The following is a 26,395-nucleotide window of genomic DNA, read 5'->3' as shown; positions in this document are numbered from 1 at the left end:
AGCAGCAGCTCACAAGTTACCTACCAGTAATGAGTTTGCAGGTGGTGGCAGATTATCCAGAGCACAATGAAATCCCAAGAAGAGTTCGAAGAGCTTTGAAAGGATCCCACTCTGAACTGGGTGGAATGGACAGGTGCGGATCCTGTGCCAAGGAGAGCTTGCTGGGATAACAAAGTTCGCTTCACCTAAAGGGTGTGAAAATGGAAAGGGAATATTGGCTAATGATAGGAGGTACATTTTCAAATGGCAAGACATGCATGCGATGAAGGATACCAGTCATATGTCTCCTGTAATGAAGTTGGAGGACTCAAAATGCACTGCATATGGGTCTGCCTTTGTAGGCAGTTTTGAAATTTCAGCTAACACAGGATGCAACTATCTAGAGACTTGTCAGGTGGTCAGAACATGGTACACCAGTTGGTTGCCTGTATGCTTCTGGGTGCTGCTGCTAACTTCTAAAGTTGTACAGTGAATGGTTTGAAGTAAAGTGATTTCAAGGACCAGCTGCACCCACATGAACCTGCTTGGGCCTTGAGATCGGTATTTGCAACCCTTCTCATTGATATACCTGTAAGATCTGTTAAATAGACACGCTGGCAGGCCCTTCACAATGTCCCCCATCACAGCTAAATTAGCATTTCTGATACCTCACTTCTGTCCTGGGGGCATTAAGAATATATTCTTAGCGTGAACCAGATAGTTTTCTTTACATTTTACAGTATATGTCTCTTCCTCCATGCTCCCTTTTCCAGTCTGTTGCAGACCTGAGGACTAACTCTAGCTTGTTGATACTATTGCGGTAATGTTTTGGCTACATAAGTGCAAACACTTAAAAAAACCTGATATTTCTGTTGGAGCATGGTGCTGATAATGCCAGTGTTACAGGTTTGATCCCTGTATGGGACAGCTGCAAATTCCTGTATTGTAAAGGGTTGGATTAGATTATCCTCAGGGTCCCCTCCAACTCTACAATTTTGTGATACCATGAAATAGTATCTCATTATTTTTAGTTAATTACGGGATCTGATGTTGGATTATAACTTGGGTTTTTAATTGTGTTTTAAATAATTTAATTGTTTTTAGGGATTGCTTGATTGGACTTAGATTTTTCTAACTTCTATTTTAAATTGTGGCACTTTATTTGATGTTAAGTATTTACGTTTTCATATTAGCCACATTGGGAGGTCTTTCCCCCCTAACACAGCTCCATTAATAAAATAAAAGTTGGTGTTAGGAAAGGGATGAAGTACCACAATGTCACTGTATCAATCTTTGGTGTACCCATGTTTAGAATATGGTGTGCAGTTCTCTGGCCACATTTTGAAAAAGGGTGTTGTAGATATGGAGCAACTTCCACCATTGAGCAATGTGAAGAAGTCACCGTGGGCAGCATATTACAGTCAAGCCAACATGTTCCATTTTTTCATTTCATTTCTGAGTGACATACAGCATAGTACAAAACAAACAAACCATAAATTTCAAAATACATTTCTAAACAACTCCGTTAAAACCATCCGAATAAAACAACAACAACAGAGAATCCAGCAGCAAACAAACATTGCATAAAATTACTATTGGATATTAGAGGCCAGTGTGGTGTAGTGGTTAAGAGCGGTAGTCACGTAATCTGGGAAACCGGGTTCGTGTCTCCGCTCCTCCACATGCAGCTGCTGGGTGACCTTGGGCCAGTCACACTTCTGTGAAGTCTCTCAGCCCCCCTCACCTCACAGAGTGTTTGTTGTGGGGGAGGAAGGGAAAGGAGAATGTTAGCCGCTTTGAGACTCCTGAAGGGGAGTGAAAGGCGGGATATCAAATCCAAACTCCTCCTCCTCCTCTTCTTCTTCTTCTTCTTCTTCTTCTAGAGGAGTTAAAAGGGTCAGATTAGAAGGCTTGTGATAATAGAAATGACCTTGCCTGGCACCAAAATATTATTAAAATAGGATGTAGGTGAGCTTTTCTGGGGAGAGCATTCTACAAGCAAGGAACCAGTGCTGAGAAGGCCCTCTCTCTTTTAACTGCCTTACCTCAGTTTGAGGGAGTATGCAGAGAAGCCCTCTGCTGATGATAACAGGCCCAGAGAGGTACCCATGGGAAGGGGTGAGCCATTAGATACTGAGGTCCCAGGCTGTGGAGAAGCAGAGGGATTGGTCATGTAAGTTGCTAGGGGGAAGAGGTGTGCCAGAAGGGTTAGTTCACCCAGGCAGGAACCAAGCTGTCAAAGCTGGTCCTACCTTTAGGTGGTGTAAGGCAGCTGTTGTAGGCAGCAGACTCCTGGCTAATTCCCCTAAGTCCCTGGCTATAACCTTCAGTTGGAGGACAGAGCTCTGTGTGAGCTGCAAGGAACCCACACTGAACCCAGGAGACTTCAGGTATTGCTTTCCGGCTCTGGATTTAGTCTGAGACAGAGAAAAGAAAGGGGAGGGACTCCTGTCTCATCCCAAGCATGGTTTCACCAACATCTCTTTAACCAAGTAGTACACATGGAAAGAGTAGAAGTGTCCTCCATAATGTTAGTTTGAATGTAACTAAATTGCTCCATGCTTGCTTGACATTAAGTTCCATTGAGCCTAATAGAACTTCTTTCCAAGAATGAAAGATTGCAGCCACTGTTATAGAATAAAATGGGGGACAAAATGATTAGAATTTTGAGGCTTTGAACAACGGATCCATGATCACAATAAAAATGTCAGCAAATGGATGAATTAGGCAGTGTGAAAAGGTGCGAATTCTGAGTCTGCAGTACAGTGGTGCCTCGCAAGACGAAAAGAATCCGTTCTGTGATTCTCTTCATCTAGCGGTTTTTTCGTCTTGCGAAGCAAGCCCATTGATGGATTAGCGGATTAGCGCTATTAGCGGCTTTTAGCGGCTTATTGGCTTATCGGATCAGCTGATAAGCAGCTTAGCGGCTTAGAAAAAGGGGGGGAGGGAAAAAAACCCGCAGGAACTCGCAAGACATTTTCGTCTTGCGAAGCAAGCCCATAGGAAATTCGTTTTGCGAAGCACCTCCAAAACGGAAAACTCTTTCGTCTAGCGAGTTTTCCGTCTTGCGAGGCATTCGTCTTGCGGGGCACCACTGTACAGTATTTCTGGTCCTGTGAGCTCTACTGTGCGCTAACAAGCCAGCACTGTACAATACTAGAAAAATGTGACTTTTAAAGTTAAGGCTTTCAGTAGTGAGGCTCAATGCAATTTCTTGGAAGGATTGTTTTTTATTTCATGCTTTAAGCTCTTTGTATCTGCCTTTACAAAAGTGAATATCAGAATAGAAGGATCTGGTCTTTTAGGAACTGTCACAATTAACACTGTGGGACTAGATATGGAGCAAAATGAACAGAAGAAAGCCAGCAGTCTCATGGGCTTCTTGCTGAGAGTGAACTTGGCAGATATTAGGTACTTGGGGAAGTAGTAGATGTGCCACTAATAAATAGTAGAGGTTGTGCTGGCTGCTTCTTTTGCTTAGGAAAGTTTGTACCTGGGTCAGCCTCCTTATATTACTACCACGTATCTGAACAACAACAACAAAAGTGGGAATAGCAGATATATTTAAACAGTATTTTTCCCCTCTATAGGCTTCACTGGATAAAGACATGAAAATTCCATGCCTGCATCCCAGGAAACATTAACACTGCATTGCACAGACCTTCTTTTCCAAGAAATACCAGCATGTACAGACCAGGAGAGAAAGTGAAACGCCGGATGCGTATGCATGGTCCCAGCATAAGAAGTGTTGAAGTTGCTAGAGGAAGAGCTGGATATGGATTTACCCTTTCTGGCCAGGCTCCCTGTGTTCTTAGTTGCGTTTTAAAAGGTAGTCCTGCTGATTATGTGGGACTTAAAGCAGGAGACAAAATATTTGCTATAAATGAAATCAATGTGAAAAAGGCATCCCATGAAGATGTGGTGAAGCTAATAGGCAAATGCTCTGGGGTTTTACACATGGTCATTGCTGAAGGGGTTGGCCGCGCAGACTCTGGCTCAAGCGATGAAGAAGTTGGGTTTTGTGATGGGAAGGGGTGGCTGAAGCCAAAGCCCGATTCCAAAGGACTGGGTATAAACAGAGCAGAGAAGGTTGTAGAAGAAATGCAATCTGGTGGAATTTTCAACATGATCTTTGAAAATCCTAACATTTCTGCTGGTAATCTGCAGACGACGACCAGAAAGCAAATGCTGGTCCATGAAACTGCTCCTGTTAAATTAGAAGTAGGACCTGAAAATAACAACCCAGATATTCCCTGTAATGAGGAACTGCCCAAAGCCTTGAAGGATGATTCCGTTTTTAGAATTGGAGTGGAAAACCAGGAATATTTTGGATTGGATGCAAGTATTTTAAATGTGGCAATGGTTGTAGGCTACCTAGGATCAATTGAACTTCCGTCTTCAAGTTCAAATCTGGAATATGATAGTTTGCAGGCTATTCGTGGATGTATGCGACGTCTTCGAGCAGAACAAAAAATCCATTCATTGGTTATAATGAAGATTATGCATGACTCTATTCAACTCTGCAGTAATAAATCTGGTGTGATTGCAGAATATCCTGCAGAGAAGCTGGCATTTAGTGCTGTATGCCCTGATGACAGAAGATTCTTTGGGTTAGTTACCATGCAAACCATTGATGATGGAAGTTTGGCTCAGGAAGATGAAGCAGTTTTGAGGACCTCATGCCATGTGTTTATGGTGGATCCAGAGCTTTTTCACCATAAAATTCACCAGGGCATTGCACGACGTTTTGGATTGGAATGCACAGCAGATCCAGACACTAATGGCTGCCTAGAATTTCCAGTGTCATCTCTCCCTGTTCTTCAGTTTGTCTCCGTTTTGTACAGGGATATGGGAGAATTGATTGAGGGAGTTCGGGCAAGGGCCTTTCTTGATGGAGATGCAGATGGTCAACAGAATAACAGTATGAGCAGTAATAGTGATAGTGGTATTGGAAATTTTAACCAAGAAGAGAAAAGTAATAGAGTTTTGGTAGTTGAACTAGGAGCTAACTCAAGTAAACATGTTCTTAATAGTGCACAAGACAGTGCAGTAGGTAGAAGTCAGGCTATTTCCCACTGGGCATTTGGTCATGAACAAGAAGGAAACTCTGCATTAGAAGCAATGTTTCAGAATGATAAATCTCAAAATGTAAGTAAATTCTTAGCCCCTTCAGCTCGCACTGAGGTTCCTCCCCAAAGCTCAGTTACATCATGCAAGAAAAATTCTGTGAACATTTCCAATCAAAGATGGTTGCCGGTTCATGTATTAAAAGATTGGCAACATGGATGTGTAAGTGACCAAGAGTCATACACAGATTCTACAGACGGTTGGTCAAGTGTCAACTGTGGTACTCTTCCTCCTCCCATGAGTAAGATTCCTGCTGACAGATACAGAGTTAATGGCAGCTTTGGGCAGCCTCATCTAATGTCTCAGAATAATGAATTGACTAAAAAAGGGTTTCATATACAAAACACATTTGACTCTCAACACAATGTCAGAAAGGCCAAAGAAGATAAAAAGGTAAGAATGTTCATGTAACACTTGTTAGAAAATGCTTTGAAATTGCAGTCATTTTGCCCATTAATTGGAAAGCAGTGCTGTTAGAGAATGGGGGGAATATAATAAAGGAGCTGCTGTCTTCTGTTCTTTCCCCCTTGTCTGTAATTATTATCAGTACCATGCAAAAGACATTGTACTTACAGATAATAGGAATGTTGAATAATAATATTGCACTGCATCTGTAGGGTGGAGGATTGGAATGTGATTTATGAGCAGCAAAGAATTTTTAGTGTCACCCATGGAAAATTAGACATAATAAGTCTGTTCTTTAATTTCTTTGTAGTACACTATATCAAATGGTCAAAGTTTTGGGGTTTATATGTATAATTAAACCATGTAACGTGCAAACCTCTTATGAGATGAAACTAGAAAACCTCTGTAAAATATGCTTGCAAAAGAACTTGGGCTGGTACAGCCACAATGGAGCTGATCTTTTCATAACAATTAAATCAACTCCAGGTGTTGCACACAGATGCAGAATTATAAGACTGCACAAAATACATTGAAAAAATGTATGGGCAGCAACTTTATTAAACCATTAAAGAATGTGCAGGAGGGTAAACTTGGAAGTTTTCAGTACAGACCGAAAAATGGCATTGTAAAGGCTATTGAGTGATTGGGGCAGGGTTAGAAGTATGCATACGCCACCCCAGCTCAGGGCCTATGAGGCCATATGGCTTTCAGTCATTGCAGCTAACCTGTTCAAAGTGTGATCTGGGAGGCTTTCTAAAGGCCTCGTTTTTCCGCCTTCTAAGCTTTGGGTAGGTGATGTGGCCATTCCACAAGAGAGTTTCTGTCCCTGTTCTTCCAAGCGGAGTAGCACCAAGAGACGGGTCTGAGGAAAGGATGCCCTGCAGTGTTCCCCTCTCTAATCCTGTGCCATAACTGTCACCTGAAAGATATTCACAATCATTCCAGGAATGCTGCTGTGGTGGGGAATATGTAGCATCCACTACTACCAGGTTCCACCTCAAGTCCTATTAACCTTTTCCCTGGCTCTGGCAATGCACTTTGGGTCCTTGGCACATCTCAGAACCATCCTTTTCAACATAGCAGTCAACCAGCCATCTCAGTCTAGATATGCTTTAATCTGTTGGCAATGGGATTTGCCAGTTCTCATCCCCAAGTCATTTGCACCTGAGCGAGCCAAAAGATTTTGAGAAAGTGGGAAGGCCTTCAAGTAATGAAAGAGGACAGGAAGCAGGCAGTCCCACAACATGCTTCTTACTTTGTGCCCGTCTGTCTTGTTAATTGAGCATATGCCATACTGTGATCCAGGAAGAGCTCCCAGAATGACTTGTCCCACAAAGTTCCTGTAGCCCCACAAAATAATTTCATTGGGGGCATTAGGCTCATATGCTTAAACCTCTAATAAAATATTAAGTACTGAGGTGCATCGTAAAGAGAGTCAGACCAGCCCACAATTAGAAAAATGAACAGTCAAATTTGACATATGGACAGGGAAGGGATCTGTACTGCCAACTAACACAAATGAAAAACAAAACAAAAGAACACCTGGCCTTGAACCCATTGTGTCAGCAAGATTTACTGCTGGCCTATTACCCACTAAAATAAAGCGTCTAGCAGTGTTAACATTCCTAGATGCCTGAAATTGCCACCTGCTAACCATTTGAATTAAAGGAGTGCCAGATATCCCCCTTTCATGGGACTATTCGTCTCCTTCAAAATTAGGGGCAGGATATTCAGCAACTTTCATGGCAGCAGGCAAATTTTAAGATTTTGCGGGGAGGAGTCTTGCCTTTAAATATGAGGTGGCTCATAGTTTTTCTTGCATTTTAAAAAATCTTGGACAGAATGCCCTGGAAAGGATACTACATTATGATATAATGCCCTTCCCAAGGACATCTTGGAAGGGGATCAAAGCTGGCTGCCAGAAACTGCCAACTGAATGAAGCAGCAGGAAATCTTTTTCTTTTTTTTAAAGTCCTTGCTTCTTACTTAAAGCTAAAACACACCCCATTCTTTAAAATTGCCTGCGATCTTTGGTGGTATTTGTCCTCCCCAACCCCCACCCCAAATAACATTCAAAATTGGAAAGGGCCAGTTGGTAGAGCATGAGATTCTTAATCCCAGGGATGTGGGTTCAAGCCCCATGTTGGGTGAAAGATTCCTGCATTGCAGGGAGTTGATGACCCTTGTGGTCCCTTCCAAGCCGATGATTCTATGAAAATTTAGCTTCAGTACAGCAAAAATTTGAATGATATGGTAATAAGTGTCCAAGAATGTAGGCATGTATTTTGCTCCAATCATAAGCCTACAGGGAGGTCAATATTGCTAAAAACAATTATAATTCAGAACTGGTTTCACATCAAAGGCACTGCACCAGCATTCCTGAAAAGAGGTGCTGGAATATTGCCCTCAGGTCTTCATGCCTATATCTTGCTGCAATTGCACAGAAGCCGTGGACAGCAGTTAAGGCCAGAAAAAATAGATGTTCCGCTCTCCTGTTCCATCTTAGAGAACTGTAGTTTCATAGAGACAGCCTTCTCATGAACAGCCAGATCCCAAAAATCATGTCATCTGCCAAAACTGTTGAATCCAGAATGAACCAGAAGCTTTCTAATACAGAAGGATCCAGTATGTTCTAACTGCAGCTGCCTGAAAAAGATAAAGAACAAATATTTAAAAGGCAAGTGTTGCCAAGAACAGGTCCAGAGAAACAGGACTCCCACTATTAAAGCTCTAAAGGCCAATACTTATAGGAACAGTCCTAGGTATGGTTGCATTAAGTGCCTTACAAGTATTAGAAAACTTAAGGAATTAGCAAAATGCCCTAGCATAAACTGCCCTAGTAAGAGGAGCCAAATATGGAATGCCTGGCTCTCATTGCACAGGCAGTTCCACCAAAACTCCAGTGTCCCATATTCTGCGCTCTCTGCACCGGCAACTTTGGCACCCTGTGTTGCATACGACATATGTCTCAGATGAACTTACAGTTCACACAGCATATTGTCTGGGTACATATTGTTTCTCTGTGCCAATAATCTCAGTTCCTAACTCGAGTCCTAGCACCAAGCACATGCTGTATAGATTTGTTACTGCTCCAGATGTCCTTACTAGGCAGCTCCAATTCTGGGCTAGAGTACCTTCACAAAGACAATTTGGGTATATTATATTATATTTTGTTGTTGTTGTTGTTGTTTCTATACTGCCCTTCATCCGAGGATCACATTCTTATTATTATTGGCACTGTTATTTTATTACTTATTATATTTCATCCAAAGATCACAGGGCAGTTCGAAGCATAAAAATACAAAATGAGGCTCTTTTGCTGTTCTTCCTTCCAGGATCCATCCTTCCTTCCTTCCTTCCTTCCTTCCTTCCTTCCTTCCTTCCTTCCCCCTTTGATAGTCCTTCCTTCATGGTGTAAAATAAAAGTGGAACGGCACAGAAAAAAAAAATACAAAATGAGAATATGAAATACATAATAAAAGAAATAATAATTTAATAATAATAATTTATTATTTATACCCCGCCCATCTGGCTGGGCCTCCCCAGCCACTCTGGGCGGCTTCCATAAAAACCAAAAATACAATAAAATATCACACGTTAAAAACTTCCCTGAACAGGGCTGCCTTAAGACATACCAATAACATCCCTCCCACAAACATATTTAAAAGGCCATAGAATGTTAATCAGCCAAAGCCTGGTAATCAAGAAACATTTTTGCCAGGTACCTAAAGACATGTAATGAAAGCACCAGGCAAGCCTCCCTGGGGAGAGCGTTCCGCAAATGGAGAGCCACTGCAGTAAAGACCTGTTCTTGTGTTGCCACCCTCTGGACCTCTCATGGAGGAGACACATGAAGAATTATTGTTTTATTAAATTTGTATACCACCCTTTACCACCCCTTTGAATCTACAGAAGATTGAGGAATCTGTGCACAAGGCACACAATGTGGGGACTTTATCTCTTTTGTTGGCACTACTGCTGCTTGCCACCAACTGGAGGCACTCTGTACATTACCCAACAGGGAGTATATACCAGCTTTCAGTTGCTGACCACCTTTTTTGAGCACAGAGAACTCTAAGGGTTCTTTGCTCACTAAGGTTACTACCGGTTCCAGAGGTGTCCCTCACATTGTATTGCCTCTACATCCCATGGTGAAGCAATATTCATGCCACTACAGAACAGTTGGTTGCACCCTCCTTCCTCTCTAGAGCATCTCCCTTATTTAGCTCACCTTCAAGTGAACTCCATGAGTGAACTTTTACACAATCTTTGTACCTAGTCATCTAACTTTGTCAGTGTCTGTCTCCATAAACATACGTACTGAGGAATGCATCCCTGTTCTCTTGATTTAACACAGCTTGCATCCTGTTGACTGTCTGAGTGTGTACACCATCGGGCAGGAGCTTCCTTCTGCCTCATGAATTAGTAGGAGTGGAGGGACCAGTCCTATGAATTAGGACAGATTATTGTTATGTCTTACCTATATAGACAACTTGACACTGGCTGTTAGGGACTATGTACACCTGCACACTGCATGAAAATCATTCACCTTATTACACATATGTTGGGAGTATGCCCTGCATATGTCCCTCAATAGATGTACCTGGCTAGCTGTCTTATGGTACATGCACCCCAGCTTCCCTGGGTCCTAGACTATGAAGGAAAGGATGATTCAGCTAAAACAATGTATCTCCTTACTGTTCATCCACCCTTAGTCTCTCACTGCTTCCAGGTGAAAGATTTTATTTCCATCACTGCATTCAGACACTTATCCAAAGCTTTCACAGCCTCTCCTGATTCAGATGTTGTGGAGAAGTAAAGCTGTGTATCATCAGTGTCTTGGTGACATCTTCCTCCAAAACTCCAAATGATCATTCCCAATGGCTTCATATAGATACTAAATAGGGAGAGAATAGATACTAAATAGGGAGAGAATAATGTCTTGCGGAACACTCACCCAGAGCATATGAAGTACAGGTGAATCCCCACTTACACAGGGATTCTGTTCCTGCACACTGCATGTGTCGCTGGGATGCGCACAAGTGTGAATTCCCCATTCCGCCCCTCCCCCTTTCAGCACTGAAAACACATGTGTCAGCAGGAGCACACATGCTGATCACATGTGAGTGGGGAGACACCTGTAGTGCAATCGTTTGAAAAGCAGAGGAGGAAGTAATATTTAGCAGATTATTTAGTATATTATTTTCATTGATACAGAATTCCCAAGGAGAGGGTGTATTTATATACAGTGGTACCTCGGGTTACATACGCTTCAGGTTACATACACTTCAGGTTACAGACTCCGCTAACCCAGAAATATTACCTCGGGTTAAGAACTTTGCTTCAGGATGAGAACAGAAATCGTGCTCCAGTGGCGCAGCAGCAGCAGGAGGCCCCATTAGCTAAAGTGGTGCTTCAGGTTAAGAACAGTTTCGGGTTAGGTATGGACCTCCAGAACGAATTAAGTACTTAACCTGAGGTACCACTGTATATTCATAGAAAGCAGAGTGGGGAAGCTTTTGCAGCCAGAACTTGCAGGTTGTCTTCTTTGGGCTGCATGTTAGTGATGTGTAGGTTCAGAGACAAACATGGATAGGCCTAAAGCCAGAGCCGAAAGTGGGCAGGGCAGCAGATATGACTCTTATCGTTGTACAGTAGACTACAAACCAGTCATGCAAAAGTCAGCAGTTTCTACATGCTTGTCCATGCGCGTGCGCGCGCACACACACACACACACACACCTCTTTATTCTGCAAACAAGAGGCATTGCGGGCACACGCGCTAAACCCTGTCTGTGGTGCCTACCCCTTTCCCCAAATGATAACACAAGAGAGTATGGGTTCAAATTGGCCACAACCTTATTGAATTTTAGAAGTGGGAAACTTGGCACAGGCCTTGGCAGGTAACCCTCTCAGCCCACCTGGCTGAGGATATGCAGGCAGTTGAGGCCCAGTGAGAGGGGACTGCAAAGCGCAAACTTACACAGCATGCCCTTCCACTGACCTCGTCCGGGGAGTTTGACCTACATGCTAGGGCCAGGGACTCCCGGATTTTGCCCTTTAACGGGCCCTGCAAGCGCCGCCGCATGGGGAGGGAGCATGAATGCATCCCCCCCCCCCAACTTGATGTTAGACTAAAGGCTACCTTGCCAAGGCCTAAAACCGCCAAAGTTGTGACGATCCAGAAGGAAGAGCAGCAAAAGAGGCTTGAGTCCAGGAGTCTGCCTCTTTTCCTTTGGCCCTAGGCCCGCCCCCCTGTGGGGAAGGGAGGGCAGATATTATCACAGTTCAGGAAGCACATTCCAGCCAGGTTAAAACACTTGAGGAAGCACAGAACTGTTGAGACGTGTCACTCGGGGCAAGTTCTAGATAGGAGGACACTTTTAGCCTCTGGGCCAGGCCTGCAGTTCCTCGCCCCAATATATAATACTATTGCATGTTCGTTTACAAATATTTTTCATGTTTTATTTCAAGATGGTTGTGCCTCATTGGGCCTCCCTTGTAGGACTACGGTATTTTATCTTCTTTGGAAGTGAGGCATAGTTGAGTTTTGGAGACTGAATATACTTTTGGGGGGAAGGTTTGTTTTGGAGGAAAGGTTCATTTTATAAATACTTGTCTTTTAAAAAACGATCTGCTTGCTCCAGCTGTTTTCTGCAATACCTGTTAACAACATCATTTTTTCTGACACCGCCCCCCCCCCATGTTTCACTTTTATCCTTCCATATTCTTTTCAGGCTACTTTTGAGATTGGAGAGCAACATTCTTTAAGAAATGTTTAGAAATCAATGTTTATACACCTTATCTGTTGAATACTGTACTAAACTGGGCTGTTCATACCCTATTAAAGGAAATTCCAAGCATATTAAAATCTCAGTTTACTAGTTATCCATTGTTGTAAACAAAATCTGCCCTTTTTCCCTTATGGGATATCCAAGAGTCCTTAGAGTGGGTTCCCTATCGGTAGGAGAAAATAACATAGGCCAACCAGAGAATACTGAGAAGCAAAGCAGCTAGTAAGCCTGATCTTTATTAAAACTGTTGCAACAGGGTGCTCCCCCCACATGCAGGAGGACCCAGAACCAGGGGGTGCCAGCCCTTATGTAGACTTTTGAAATTGCCCACCCTCAAACTCAAGACCATCACCCCAATACATCATACATACATCACAGAAAGAGGTGGTCTCCACCAAATTCCTGTCTGGCAGAAAACTTGTTAATGGTCACTGACTGGATCACCCTGCAGCCTGGCCATTCTTTTGTAATGATAAATACTTAGTTCCTGAGCCAGGTCACAGACTCACCCTATTCACACCTTAAATGTGCCCTTAAGGCAGGATTTGTGAGCACAGAGACAATGGGGGGGGGGTTTCATTTCCTACCCCCTTGCAGAGAAACATTTGGTCAGTTTGGGAGAGTCAAAATGGTTTCAAGACTGTCTTCCTGTACTATTTCAGATATATGGTTTATATATTTATGTACGTGTTTGCCTTGTACATTTAATTTATATACTGTATTTGAGACCTTAAATTCTTATAACACCATAACTAGAATTTCTTCTTCTCTCTGCTTATGCCCGAAGTCTCTTACTGCCTTTTCTCTTAAGACTACTTCTCCTTTCTCTTATAATCATATAGTCTTCAATGTTTCTCAGGGCCAAATTAAACAAGATACCATTCATGCAATTATCAATTGAGTGAATGGTTTTTAAAGGTAAATAGGAGGCACAGGGGGGCTGAATCTAAACTGGGACCCTGATGGGTGAGGCACGGGAATTTCACATATTCCCCTCCACCCCACTGTAGCATATTAGGACCCACACACCTAATGTTGGCAGTGGAAAGCTTCCAGTTTTATGCAAATGGGAGTTCTCACCCCACCTGACAAAAAACATGCACAGCACCAGAGCCCAGAACTAGACTTGTGCCTGCTATTTAGTTTTTTGAAAATCACTCAATTGCTAATTGTGTGAATGGTGTCTCTTGTCGTTTTACTCTTAGTCTCCCCCCCCCCCCCAGATTTTTAACTGCAGTATTACATGGGGAATGAATAATCTCCTAGGAGTCTTCCTGTGCTAGCAACAGCTGCATCAAAGAATGGACTTCTTTCCTTTCCTTTTGGTCCCTTTGACCAGTATGTACCCCAAGCTGACATATTTTAGATTAGCAGAAACCACACATAAAGCAATTTGCAACTTTAAAAAGTTACGTAAATTAAAAATCAAAGGTTTTAATGAGATACAGATTTCTGTTTATCTAGCATCAGAGCAGAGACAAAATTAAAAGTGATATAAGTGTATTCTCTCCCCCAACTTCAAACTTCCTTCCCACAACTGTAAAAAGACTAGGGTCTATACTCTTCACTGTCTTCCTTCTTTAGCTTATTTCCAGGAATTGAATCTTGTGTCTAGACTAGAGCAGGGGTCGGCAGCCTGCGGCCCATTGGCCACAAGCAGCCCACGGGGGTTGTTTAAACAGTCCACCAGTCGCCCCCAAACTGAGCCGCCCGCTCGGCAAGTCCCCGTATGCTGCGCTAAACCGGCGCAGTGCGGAGTGGGGACTCGCTTCTGTGGCGCCGGAAATCGTGTCTGCGCATCTGGCCCGCAGAGTGAACTGGCCCAGGCGAGGTAAACCTTGCCAACCCCTGGTCTAGAGACACCTTTGGACCTCCATTCAGAGCAAGGATCTGAGCCACCCATGAACACAGCTCTGCTCTGAGAGATCAAGCAGATTTATCCTCCCAAGTAGATCTCTTAAGTATGTCTAACAAGGAACTTAACTTTGTATCTGTATCTGAAGAAGTGTGCATGCACACGAAAGCTCATACCAAGAACTAACTTAGTTGGTCTTTAAGGTGCTACTGGAAGGAATTTTTTTATTTTGACTATGGCAGACCAACACGGCTACCTATCTGTAAAAAGAACTTAACGTCCTTTTAACTCCACCTTTAGTCACGTAAAACTTGATAATTTGCTGGGAGCATTTAAGGTCAAGTCAGTCTTTACATGTACGACACCTCTCATTTAAAGATATCACAGCAAATGTCAGGCTGGTATAGGTTAACCGCTGAGCCTAAACAGAATGTGAAACAAAACTTTACCGACAATACATGATAGCCATCTTCAAATATCTGAAGGGCTGTCCCATGGAAGATGGAGCAAGCTTGTTTTCTCCTGCTCTGGATGGTAGGACTCAAACCAAGGGCTTCCTGTTACAAGGAAGGAAATTGTGACTAAACATTAGGAAGAACTTTCTGACAGTAAGATCTGTTTTACAATGGAATGGACGACTTTCTCAGAAAGTGATGGACTCTCCTTCCTTGGAGGTTTTTAAGCAGAGGTTGGATGAAGAATATGACTAATTGGGGTAGAGCTCTACTATATAAGAAACGTTGTTGTTGAAAAAGCAGCCTCTGCAATGTGTAGAACAACATAACCTATGTCTGGAAGTCATTATTATGCGAAGCATTTCTCTTCCCTGTCAGGGGCAGTCAGTGATGCGCAGTGGAGGTGGGGTAATGGACAGCATAATTAGTCAGGGCATGGGTAAGTTGTGCTAGACATTAGGAAGGAGTGAGGAAGGATGAAGATAAGTTGCTATTTTCAGCAGTCACCACATGTTCCTTAGAACATGTAGTTCTGCCCTCAGAAATTAATGCATAGCAACCCAATATTAGAACAGTTTTTCTAGATGTTATTTAAAAATAGAACAAAATCCTACAATTAAAAAAGGTTACATTAAATTGCATGGCGCTAAACAGAATTCCAGCTGCTACTAATTTTGCTTTATAAAAAGCTTCTCTCCCTCTCTCTCTCTCTTTACTAAAAGGACAGTCTCCAAAGCAAAGTGAGCAGAGCTCTTGAAGATTGAAGACACTATAATTATGCAAAAGAAGAAACTGATAGTATTATGCAGATTTGTTAAGATTGTCCTTGCATCACAAGTGACTTTGGTTTATTTCAGCAAACATCAGCTGTTCTTTAAAAAAACCCAACCCTTAAATGCATATATGCCATGTGAGCTTATATGCATATATGCCAACTTATTTCAGTGAATGGTTGCATCTTGCTTTTCCTTTCAACAGGAAGCCTATTGCACTTAATAACAAAAAAATGCAATACTTTTTTTTAAAAAGGAAGCATTGTATGAAATATTCTAACAATAAAAATGGTGCACTAATCAGTACAATATTTAAGAGGGGGAATTATCCATTAAATAATAAACAGCAGACATTTGAAGCAAAAGTCTAAGCAGCAACCCCTTTGGAATTACCCTTAGGTAATGACATGCTGGCATCAACCACCTCCACAGTTTTATAGCACTGCTTGGAGCGCATTCATACATATTCATACATATATATATATATATATATATATGTTCCAGTAACAAGAAGCCGAAAGCACCAGCCTGAAGATGACGAGTGAGACCTCGTCGAAACGTCGCCTAGACACCCCAACTCTTACACGGGAAGACACCCGAAGACACCAAAACCTGCATATATATATATATATATATATATATATATATATATATATATAGTGTGTGTGTGTATATATATATATATATTTGCTTTCGTAGATTTTCACGGGTACAGGAATGCAGGTTTTGGTGTCTTCGGGTGTCTTCCCGTGTAAGAGTTGGGGTGTCTAGGCGACGTTTCGACGAGGTCTCACTCGTCATCTTCTCGAAACGTCGCCTAGACACCCCAACTCTTACACGGGAAGACACCCGAAGACACCAAAACCTGCATATATATATATATACACACACACACACACATATATATATATACTGTATATGAATATATACCGTATTTTTCGCTCTATAACACGCACCCGACCATAACACGCACGTAGTTTTTAGAGGAGGAAAATCCGTAGGCATGCCACCCGTAGGCATTCCCTCCATAACACGCACAGACATTTCCCCTTACTTTTTAGGAGGAAAAAAGTGAGTGTTATGGTGCAAAAAATACGGTATATATCTATATATGTGTGTGGTTTTTATTCCATTCTGACTTAATTCCCTTTTTCTGTCTGCATACTACAGTGAAATCTCTTCCTGTTGACCCATGAGAGCTCTTTGCTCATGCTTCTCTCTGCTAACTCACCCTCACTTTTCTGTCTACATCCCATAGAATGCACACTCTTCTTTTTTGCCCAACAGCAACTCTGCACTCCTAACTGACGGCTCCTCTCCTTCCGTTTTCATACTTGTAGGTTCTCTTTAGGCCTATAGGCCTGTTTCCCTCACTGAATCAAAAGCAGCCCAAACAAGAAGTCTGTAGTCCCTGTTAACTGCAGTAACAAATTTAAGTAGTTTAAGGCACCAGTTGAACTACGGTTACAGGCAGCCACGGGAGAAAGTGTGAGGCAGTGGCTTTACATCTACCTAGCAGTAACCGGCACCAGTTTTCATCCAAAAGCAAACAGATGTAGCTCCTGAACTGAGGAACAGGCTGCATGACTTATGTGTTGGAAGAATGGCAGCAAAACTACAACCAAAGAAGTCAAGGGAGCAAGATGCAGGATACAAGACTGTTGGTGTTGTATAGAGAGTCTTCAGTAGCCAGACAGTGGATCTAAAGCAAATGCAAGACCAGAAAACTGCAGCGATCCTGGAGGGCAAAGTGTTTATTCAGAGAACACACTGGCTGCTTTTGGAAATGCCACAGTTAAATGAAAGGGTACAGGAATAGCTTACAGCACAGCTGGGTGTAATTAAGAAGTTCTCCCGTTCGGCATCTGCATTACAAGCACCCTCCAGCAAAGATAATGTTTTCAAACTAGATATTTTTGAGGGGCTTTGATAATTTCCCAACACTCAGTGTATCTGCTTGGTTCCATCTGTGACCCCAAAGATCCAAGGATCCAGGAAAATATAGGCAATGCTACCAAATCTTAAGGCTACTTTTTAAAGGCTGGAGGCTGATAGAATTGTTATCAAAGTGCGGAAACCCAAACCCTACCTAAGTCAATGACATGGTAATCAGAGAGTAAAAAAATAACTGTATAGTCATAGCAAAACAAAGCTAAGGGGCACCATTTCCGTTGCTTGCAATTCAGGATTCCCTCATCTTTACCCCTACCCCACAAAAGGCCAAATCAGCTAGAAATAAACTATTCATGATCCTGGATAAGTGCAGGTGACAGTAGACAAATAGCCTTCAGAAGTCCACATGTTTATTTACCCATGGAGATGCTCCTTCAGCAAACTCCTTTTTGGAATAAAGTCTGCAAGTGTTCTAGTAGAAAAATGAGTGTTATTAAGTGCACACATCATAGCAGATGACATGATAATCGCATCAGCTGCCAAAGAACATGCTGCCATTCTAAAGCAAGTGTTGGGCAGAGCTAATCAGAAAGGAGGAAAACTCAACAAGAAACAGTACAATGCCTGAATCACAATGTCAAATATATGGAGTTAACCCAAGTGAAAGCAAGACAGAAGGCATCTGCTTACAGAAGATTCTCAGTACTAATCAGTAACTAGCATAAACTAAATAAGTTTAGCCTAACAACACAACCGCTGAAAAATAATGTCATCTGCCAATGGGGACCAAAATATGAAGGCTCAAGCAAAACCTTACCGCAGCTCCAAGTAACAACACAGCTGATATTATGACCTGGCAGAGCAGCTTGAAGTATAGACACATCTAAGGATGGTCTAGGTGCATGTCACTTCCAGAAGAGAGAATCCATAAAGCCTGTTCATCGCTGCCATCTCTATTGCATCAGCTGAAAACAGTCGCAGGAGACTCATTCAGGAGGTTCATAATTTAATAGAACCACTTTCTCCATTGAGGTCCTGTGAGGTCGAGATCTCCTGCAATGATTTTGCAGTTTTTTGCAGATAAAATCACTCAAATTCAGAAAGAGGTTGATTCTACCATGGTAGCAGAGCTGGGCTGGGTGAGTGCCCATGCTCTGTCTGGTCAAGTTGTATGGGACCGATTTCAGCTTGTTACCTTTGAAGAAGTGGTCAGGCTGCTTGGATGAGTGTAACCAACCACCTGTTTGCTTGATCCTTGCCCATCCTGTCAAGTGAGCCAGGCTTGGCTTGGCAAAGGGCTCCATCGGGTAGTGAATGCTTCCCTCTGTGAGGGAGTCTTCCCAGAACCCCTTAAAGAAGCAGTTGTTTTAAAAACTATATTTGGAACAGCCATTGTGGCCAGTTATCTCCCAGTCTCAATTTTTCCATTCTTGGGCAAGGTGATGAAGCGGGTGGTCGCTGAACAACTCCAACCATGTCTGGATGATGCCCAAACATGACTTCCCAAACTTGTCTTGTTGGTAACTCCTGCCCACTTACCTGGTGAGGATTCTGCAGGGCACTTTGCAGCACCTGCTACATCCCTAGGAGTTGAGTTGAGGAGAACAGGGTAAGGAATATCCTGGTTATCTAAGAGACTACTTTGCTTTCCATTTCTAGCCTTTCCCTCACTCTTACTCATTACATTTTATATCCTGTCCTTCCCCCAAGGTGGCATATGTGGTTCTCTCCTCCCTATTTGATTCTCACAACAGCCCCTTGAGGTAGGCTATGATGAATCAAAGTATGGCAACCATACACGTTGGGAGAAAGGAGGGGCTTGTGTGGGCTAAAGCCTTTGACGTTTGCTTATTAAAAAGACAAAAAGGCCTGGGAACCACAGATCTAAGCCCAGGGCTGTGTGGTGCATTTGACATGTGACTGTTGCTAAAAGCAGCAGCCCCACATCTCTTCTTTCCCTCATAACAGTTAGCAAACCAAAATGTATGAGGTGACGTCATCATTATGTTGTGAATTTGCCATTCCTATAAATGGTGGTCAGTGAGGTAGCATGGAAGCTACACTGTGGTGATGTCATGTTATGGGGTTTGCCTTCTTAAGCAGGAATGAGGCGAAGATGACACAAGGGCACTGCTTTCAACAGTGGCCTTTTATCAGCTATAATATGGTGTCCTGGCTAGTGTACTTTGCTCATTTATGAAAGTAAATTTGCAAATAGCAGACGCGTTAGTTCACTTCCCATTATCTCCCAGACACACATGAAGAATGTATTTATGAGTATTCATAAAAGAAGTAGGAACCATGCTACTCAAAGGGGGCTTACACTCTGGTATATGTGTATAAGATTGCAACAGAGGTTGAGTCCCTATTTATAGTAAGAAGTAAATGGAGAAAACCACCCTTGAGAATGGCTAGTAGATTCTCCCACAAAAGCAAAAGTCTACTGTTTCGTGTGCAGGCTTTTCTGTAACCAACCTGCCTCAAATACAGCTTTAGCTTCTACTGGATTTGATTATTGGCATCCCATGGAAAACTGAAAAATCATATGAACTCTATGCTAACATGCTTAACTAGAAAGCATAGTCAAATGCTCACATTAGCTGGTAATTTTTATTTTTTTGTGAACCTGCATGCAAACAAGAAACAGATTCACAATTGCATTGCTGGAAGTGTATCCAAAGGATCTTGGCCTTAGTCTAGTCAATGAACTCTTTCACTTCCATCTGTGCAAACTTACCCTGTGGAAAAAGAAAGTTTCAGCCACCAATATATGTATCAAATAATATTACAGGAGAAAATTTGGACAGGTTTTCCAAATGTGGAAACAAATTTTCAGATTGTTCGTGTGTTTAACAATTACAAACTGTACTGATGAAAGATTGTTTTCTAGACTAAGAAGGATATAGCATTATCTATGGTCAACAATGTCCCAAGATCATAGCTGTCAACCTTCCCTTTTTTTGTGGGAAATTCCCTTATTCCAGCGCCATTTCCCGCTGCTTCCCGCTGCTATCCTGGATTGTTAGATATCCCGTAGACTGTCCCCAGGACAGGTGAGGCTGCTGATCCCTTATTTTCGATGGTGCTGATCCCTTATTTTCAAATCTGAAAGTTGACAGCTATGCCCAAGATTGGTTGTGTGATCTAAGCATTCTCTGCACAGAAAATGATAAACTGCGACTCACTGATTTTAATGATATAATTGATAAGTTGGCATCTAAAAATGCTCGAAAGAAACTATTGCATATAGTGTAATGTTATAGCTATGATTCCCCTATGAATGTTCTGTGTGAATGTCTTCATTAATTCCATACTTTTGTAAACTTACTAAAGTTTATATATTTAGAAACAATATTTTCATGGATGCTCAAATTTCAGCAATGTTCTGCTTCCATTGAGTAGATAAAGGAGAGAATGGGGTTTTGTTTCTCAGGAGCAGATGCTATTAAATTCAGGCCTCCCAATATCTCCTGGCCCAGGGCCTCCAGTTGCTTTAATCCAGGCCTGTCCAGAGGAGTGTAAGAAAACAAAGATACAAAAGGGTGATTCAGAAGACAGTTGAAGATGGTGTCTGGTGTCTAACACTGTGGTTTATTAAAGGGAATAAGGATTGAATTATAGTTGATGTTCTCTGATCAGGGAAAGTATCTCCTGGGCTATGACATGAGGTCAAGGTTGCTTACGCCTAATACTGTTCTCTGCAGTGCAACTATGTCACCTATGTAAACAGAACTGCACTAGAAGGCTAGGGATGAAGGCAGATGGGTGGTAGAGCATCTTTATTTTAACCTGCAGTATTATTGCTGCCTGCCACTTATCTTCAGTTTGTGCACTTTTCTATGTATATCGGATTATTCACTGGTCTCTTTTTTATTCGGTTTCACTTCCTAGCTAAAGTAAAATTTGTTCAAGATCTATTTCATTGATTAGAATTTAAAAAGCAGGCATGTTACCGCAAGCATCTGTGTAGCAGATCTAGGCGGTAAAATAAATAATAGTATATCATTGTTTAGTTGCTAATCTGCACATAGTCCCACAAATGACTATTGTTAAGCCTGCTTTTTTTAAACCACCGTATTTTTCGCTCTATAAGACGCACCAGACCATAAGACGCACCTAGTTTTTGGAGGAGGAAAACAAGAAAAAAAATATTCTGAATCTCAGAAGCCAGAACAGCAAGAGGGATCGCTGCGCAGCGAAAGCAGCGATCCCTCTTGCTGTTCTGGCTTCTGGGATAGTTGCGCAGCCTGCATTCACTCCGTAAGACACACACACATTTCCCCTTACTTTTTAGGAGGGAAAAAGTGAGTTATAGAGCAAAAAATACGGTAAATACTAAGTGCCATCAACGGGGATAATAAAGTCAAATAAATTTTGCTGTATCAGGAATGAATAAAGCAATATAATTAAATATATATTTCTTGGCTTATTTAGTGTACAAAGTTTGGACCTACTTCTGGTTTAGGACAGCTTCCCCAGCGCTCTTCTGCTCGAAGATCATTTGGACGGACAAAGAGATTCAGCATTACTCGCTCACTTGATGATCTTGAGGTAATTTTATTACACTAAGCTTCCACTGTTTCCTGTGAAGAGAGAGTGAACAGGCATTGATAAGCTGCTTAAACAGTACTCTTAGGAAAGTAGATATGTTCTCAAACGAGAGTAAATTAACGTGTTGCTTTTCTCTGTTCTGGTTGACAAATCACTTTAAACCACTGTTAAGCTTGACTGTGATTTAAAAATGAATGTGCCATGTCCTGGGGGGTCACGTCACCCCTCCCTGCTCCCACTGCTGATGCTGCCAGGAGTTGAGCCCTGCTTTGGCTTAGCGTTGCATTTGGACCCAGACTCGGGAATTACCGTATTTTTTGCTCTATAAGACTCACTTTTTCCCTCCTAAAAAGTAAGGGGCAATGTGTGTGCATCTTATGGAGCGAATGCAGGCTGCGCAGCTATCCCAGAAGCCAGAACAGCAAGAGGGATTGCTGCTTTCACTGTGCAGCGATCCCTCTTGCTGTTCTGGCTTCCGAGATTCAGAATATTTTTTTCCTTGTTTTCCTCCTCCAAAAACTAGGTCCGTCTTGTGGTCTGGTGCGTCTTGTAGAGCGAAAAATACGGTATATCTCTCCAAGCAAGCCATGAGCTATAACCATATTTTGTTCTTGCCTTACTGGTTATGGCTTGTTTGGGGAAGGCAAACCATGGAAGTCTGGTTCAGACGTAATCCTAAGGCTGAACCCTCAGAAGCAAGAATGGGGGAGGAGTGAAGGGGCTGCCGTTTTCTTCCTCTGCATCAGTACACTGCACATTCACCTTTAAACCATAATTAAGCTTCATTATGGTTTCAAGTGGCATGCAAATGAGGCCATTTAATGCATGCATGCTAAATATTCTTATAATATAGGTAGTGCTGCTGAACATGTGGAATTTGTGTTGTAAATTTGCCTAGGTTCTTGGTTTGATGCCTTGTAACTAAATTCCTGCTTTCATAACAATGCCTAGCCTTCATCATTGTGTGTAAGCGGGGAGAGTCTCTACTAGTCTTCAAAAAGTGAACACTGAATAGAATGTAGCTCGAAAAGCGTGATTTTCAAAATGTAGCAAGCTTCTAAAAGAATGAACAATTCATTACTGGGGTGGCAATATCCTATATATTTTTTATATAGTATATTCAGAAGTACTCATTTTTAGCGACGCAAATGACTTTTTTTGTGGTTGGAGTTTGACTAATGCTATGACATAATAGACGTATCCTCAGTACTTCATAGGCTTGCGAGTTAAAATAAATGGGTGTGGTACTGAAATGTATGAGAATCCTGTTGCACAAGGAAAAAGAATTCTGTAACCTTCTTTTGCTTAGTCAAAGGAGCAAGGAACAGACAAGTCGGATGAAGCAAATAGCATAATAGGCTTGCATGTGATTGCAATCTTGAAGGAACATGCAGCTACATGCTGAGAAACAGAGAAAATGGGAACAAGCTGTATAAAGTTGCTGTTTGATTTTAGAACTAGTTTAAAGTTTTTCTATACAGTTCACACTGAACCTATGAACCACTAGTATGCAGTCTCTGTGGAGGGTTCATTGTTATGCAAAGACAGTCACAGCAACAATTTAAAGCTTTGAGTGCAAGCTGTTTTTTCTTTTTCTTTTGATGGGTAGATACACAAACTGGTGCTTAGTCTGGGTGGGTCTCCACTGCGAAGGAAGGAAGAAGAGGCACCTTAGTTTCATTTGTTTTACTGGACAGGAGAAGTAAGCATGTGTGTTCGTAGGAAACTTTCCTTAAAATGAGAGAGAAGTCCCTTAGGGACAACTTGTACATGGAGGAACTTTGCAACTTTAGTCACGTAAGTATGCTTCATTTATCTAATAGTGTATATGGAACTCAAGAAAGTGACTTAAAGGACAGCCTTCAGTTGCAAGGTCTTCCATATAGTTCCTGTAAAAGTCTACATTCTGTCCAGATGATTTCCCCCCTCTATTAATGTTAACTGATAATTTTTATATTTAATTCTTTTATTGTGTAAGCCAGCAGTAAAGTGGTTTTCCAGGAGGTACTTATGCAACACTGTGCACTGTCATTTTTCTAAGAATAATTAAATGCAGTAAACAACGGCAGCTCCTCATGTATAAAAATAATTTGACTGCATGGTTTGATGGTTCTGTGTATGTTTATTTGGTAGACCTACCCGTTAGGGGTTTTCATGACTCAGATAAAGTCTGAGACGGGGATGTTTCAGTTTTTAAAAATGTTTAATGTTTCTTAAATGAAACACAGAGAAGTATTCTAAAGGCTCTGTGTCATTAAAAAAGGAAGGGGAACAATATGCCCCGGCTATATTGTTAATGGCATACATTCCAGTAAAACACACACACACACACACACACACACACAAAACACACTGGTAGGCATATCTATCTTCAACAGGTTGTTAAAAGAGACCTTACGTATTTTTGTGGCTATTTCTTGGCTATCCTTATTCTTACTGGTAAAGAAAATAAAACAAGCACATTTTTAATACGCAAAAAAATTGTCTTCTAAAAAATCCTTTGTGGCTACAAACTTATGAGTAGAATTGGACTTGCTTCAGTGCTAGCATGCATTGGATAGCATATTTTTTATTGGTATTGTAAGTTTCAACCATATCCTGAAAAACATGTTCAGTTTTCTTAAGAGTGACATTTGAATGCTTTGATACAGTTTTTTCTTCGAAGTAGATTCTCTAGGGAGAATATATTTCTGCTATACGATCTCATAGTTTTAAAAGGATTATTATTAAGACTGAAACTTAATTGAAACTTTAATAGCTTAATCATTGAAGGATTAGTCAATCTATTAGTTAAATTTGAATATTTATACAGCATTCTTCCCATTCCCATATATATAACACTAACGTATTTGGTGTGCTTCATATTTTCACTAACTTCTGTTGCTTCCTGCTGGGAGCTGCTGCTAACACAAGATATACGGCCTTCATAAATGGAGGTTCCATCCCTAACTGTCCTAGTTAAGAAATTCCTTGATTAAACAGATCTGGCTATTCCTACTTAAGAACTGCCTTGCTGGAAGAGAACATGAGTTCCTATAATTTATAGTGTCCTGAACAGCAGACAGTCCAGTATTCCTTCTGAGAAACCCACAGGTTTTGAACTCCGACCCTGTCCCCTAGCACCTGCTATCCTCTGCCTGTGTGTTTTTCTTCATGGGCTGAATTTGTGGGTGGAGTGGAGAGACAATGTGGCCTTGAAGGAGTAGAGCAGCAGCTGCCCTCTCCCTCTTTACGCTTCCCAGTAAAAAGCTGGTGAGAAGTGCAGAAGCCGGTGCCATTTGCACCAACATCCACCTCCCCTTCTCAGCATTTGTTTGCTCAGTGACAGAGCACATCTTTGGCATACCGGAGGTCCCTGCTTTGATCCTTTGCATCTCTAGTGAAAAGGATTGTCTGGCCAGTAATGAAAAAGACCTCTCTCTTCCTGAGATCCTTAGAGAGCCAGCCGCTGCCAGTAAGAGTAGACTAAATGGAGAAATAGTTTGGCCTGGTATAGTCAGCGCTGTCTTTAGTATATGTGCTGCCGGGGTGCAAAGATCCCCCCAGCACCACCAAATTTAGTTTAGCCCCCCAAATTAACTTTTATTATGCTTATGTCAGACACCACGCTTAAGCCTTATCTCTTGCTTACAAAAGAAGGAAGGAAAAAGAAACAAACTTTTTTATTTGCTCATTTATTTACAATACACTTATACTTAAGTATACAACACCACCACACTTAAACTTACAAGTATTGTTTAGGCACGTTCTTAGGAGAAACATCAGTCATGTCAAAGGTGCCACTCACCCCGCTGCCACATAGCAGCTTAATGCAATATGTAACGTAATATTTTGATGTAAGAGTTACTTCCGTGTGCACGGTGCTGTTGTGAATGACAAGCGCCGCCGTTGTGAATGATAAGCACCACCACTGGCACGGCGCATCTTTGGTAAATGAGTGCACAAAGTCGAAAGTCCTTTAGTGAAACAGTAGGTGTACATTTTGATAATACCTAGGTATATATGTATTTTGTTTTTCTAGCTTGATCAAAATTATGTATTATTTCAATGACAGGTAGATAGTTAAGAGCTTAAGTGGCTTCAGCAGCGGGCATCTGGCGCCCCCAAAAAATTGGCACCCGGGTAACACCGCTTGCACCCCCAGGTAAAGACGGCCCTAGGTATAGTGCAGCTTGCTACATGAGTAAGCCTCTTTCCTTCGCAGCACAGCAGCCACTGGGATCAGCCAGGGTGACTTGCATGCTGAACATCTGACTCAGATGTTCAGCATGAGAACCACCCTGGACACCAAGTAATGAGCCTTATCAGTGTCAATTGGTCTGAAGGGGATGGGGTTGTGTCAGTGAATCATGTGCTGAACACAAACTATGCAGAGGAACTTTGCACGCAGAGAAGGGAAAGGAGGGGGGGAAAGTTTGCAGCTCAGCACAGCTCAGGCTGATTGAGGCTGAACATTGGGAAGAAATTTCTGAGCTGTTCAACAGGAGAATGGTTTCCCTCGGGAGGTGGTGGGCTCTCCTTCATTGGAGGTTTTTAAATCAGAGGTTGGATGGCCATCTGTCAC

At 42.0% G+C, this 26,395-nt stretch overlaps 1 protein-coding gene across 6 annotated transcripts in view; it reads left to right on the top strand.

The window, feature by feature from the left end:
• Positions 1 to 26,395, top strand: part of RGS12 (regulator of G protein signaling 12) — an 83,659-nt gene continuing 57,264 nt past the window's right edge. For 2 of the 6 annotated variants that reach the window (XM_083460686.1, XM_083460684.1), the window contains exons 1-3: positions 17 to 192; positions 3,570 to 5,499; positions 21,715 to 21,831. In XM_083460686.1, coding sequence (XP_083316812.1) covers positions 3,664 to 5,499; positions 21,715 to 21,831 — 1,953 coding nt within the window. In that variant the 5' untranslated portion in view covers positions 17 to 192; positions 3,570 to 3,663. Of the gene's footprint in view, positions 193 to 3,569; positions 5,500 to 21,714; positions 21,832 to 23,130; positions 23,629 to 26,395 lie in introns of those variants that run through there. The other 4 variants (XM_083460685.1, XM_083460688.1, XM_083460687.1 and 1 more) reach the window with 4 other exon arrangements.

Source organism: Podarcis liolepis (assembly GCF_965112155.1).
Source record: "Podarcis liolepis genome assembly, chromosome: 9".
Classification (NCBI taxonomy): Eukaryota; Metazoa; Chordata; class Lepidosauria; order Squamata; family Lacertidae; genus Podarcis; species Podarcis liolepis.
This window is presented reverse-complemented; position numbering and strand designations above follow the sequence as displayed.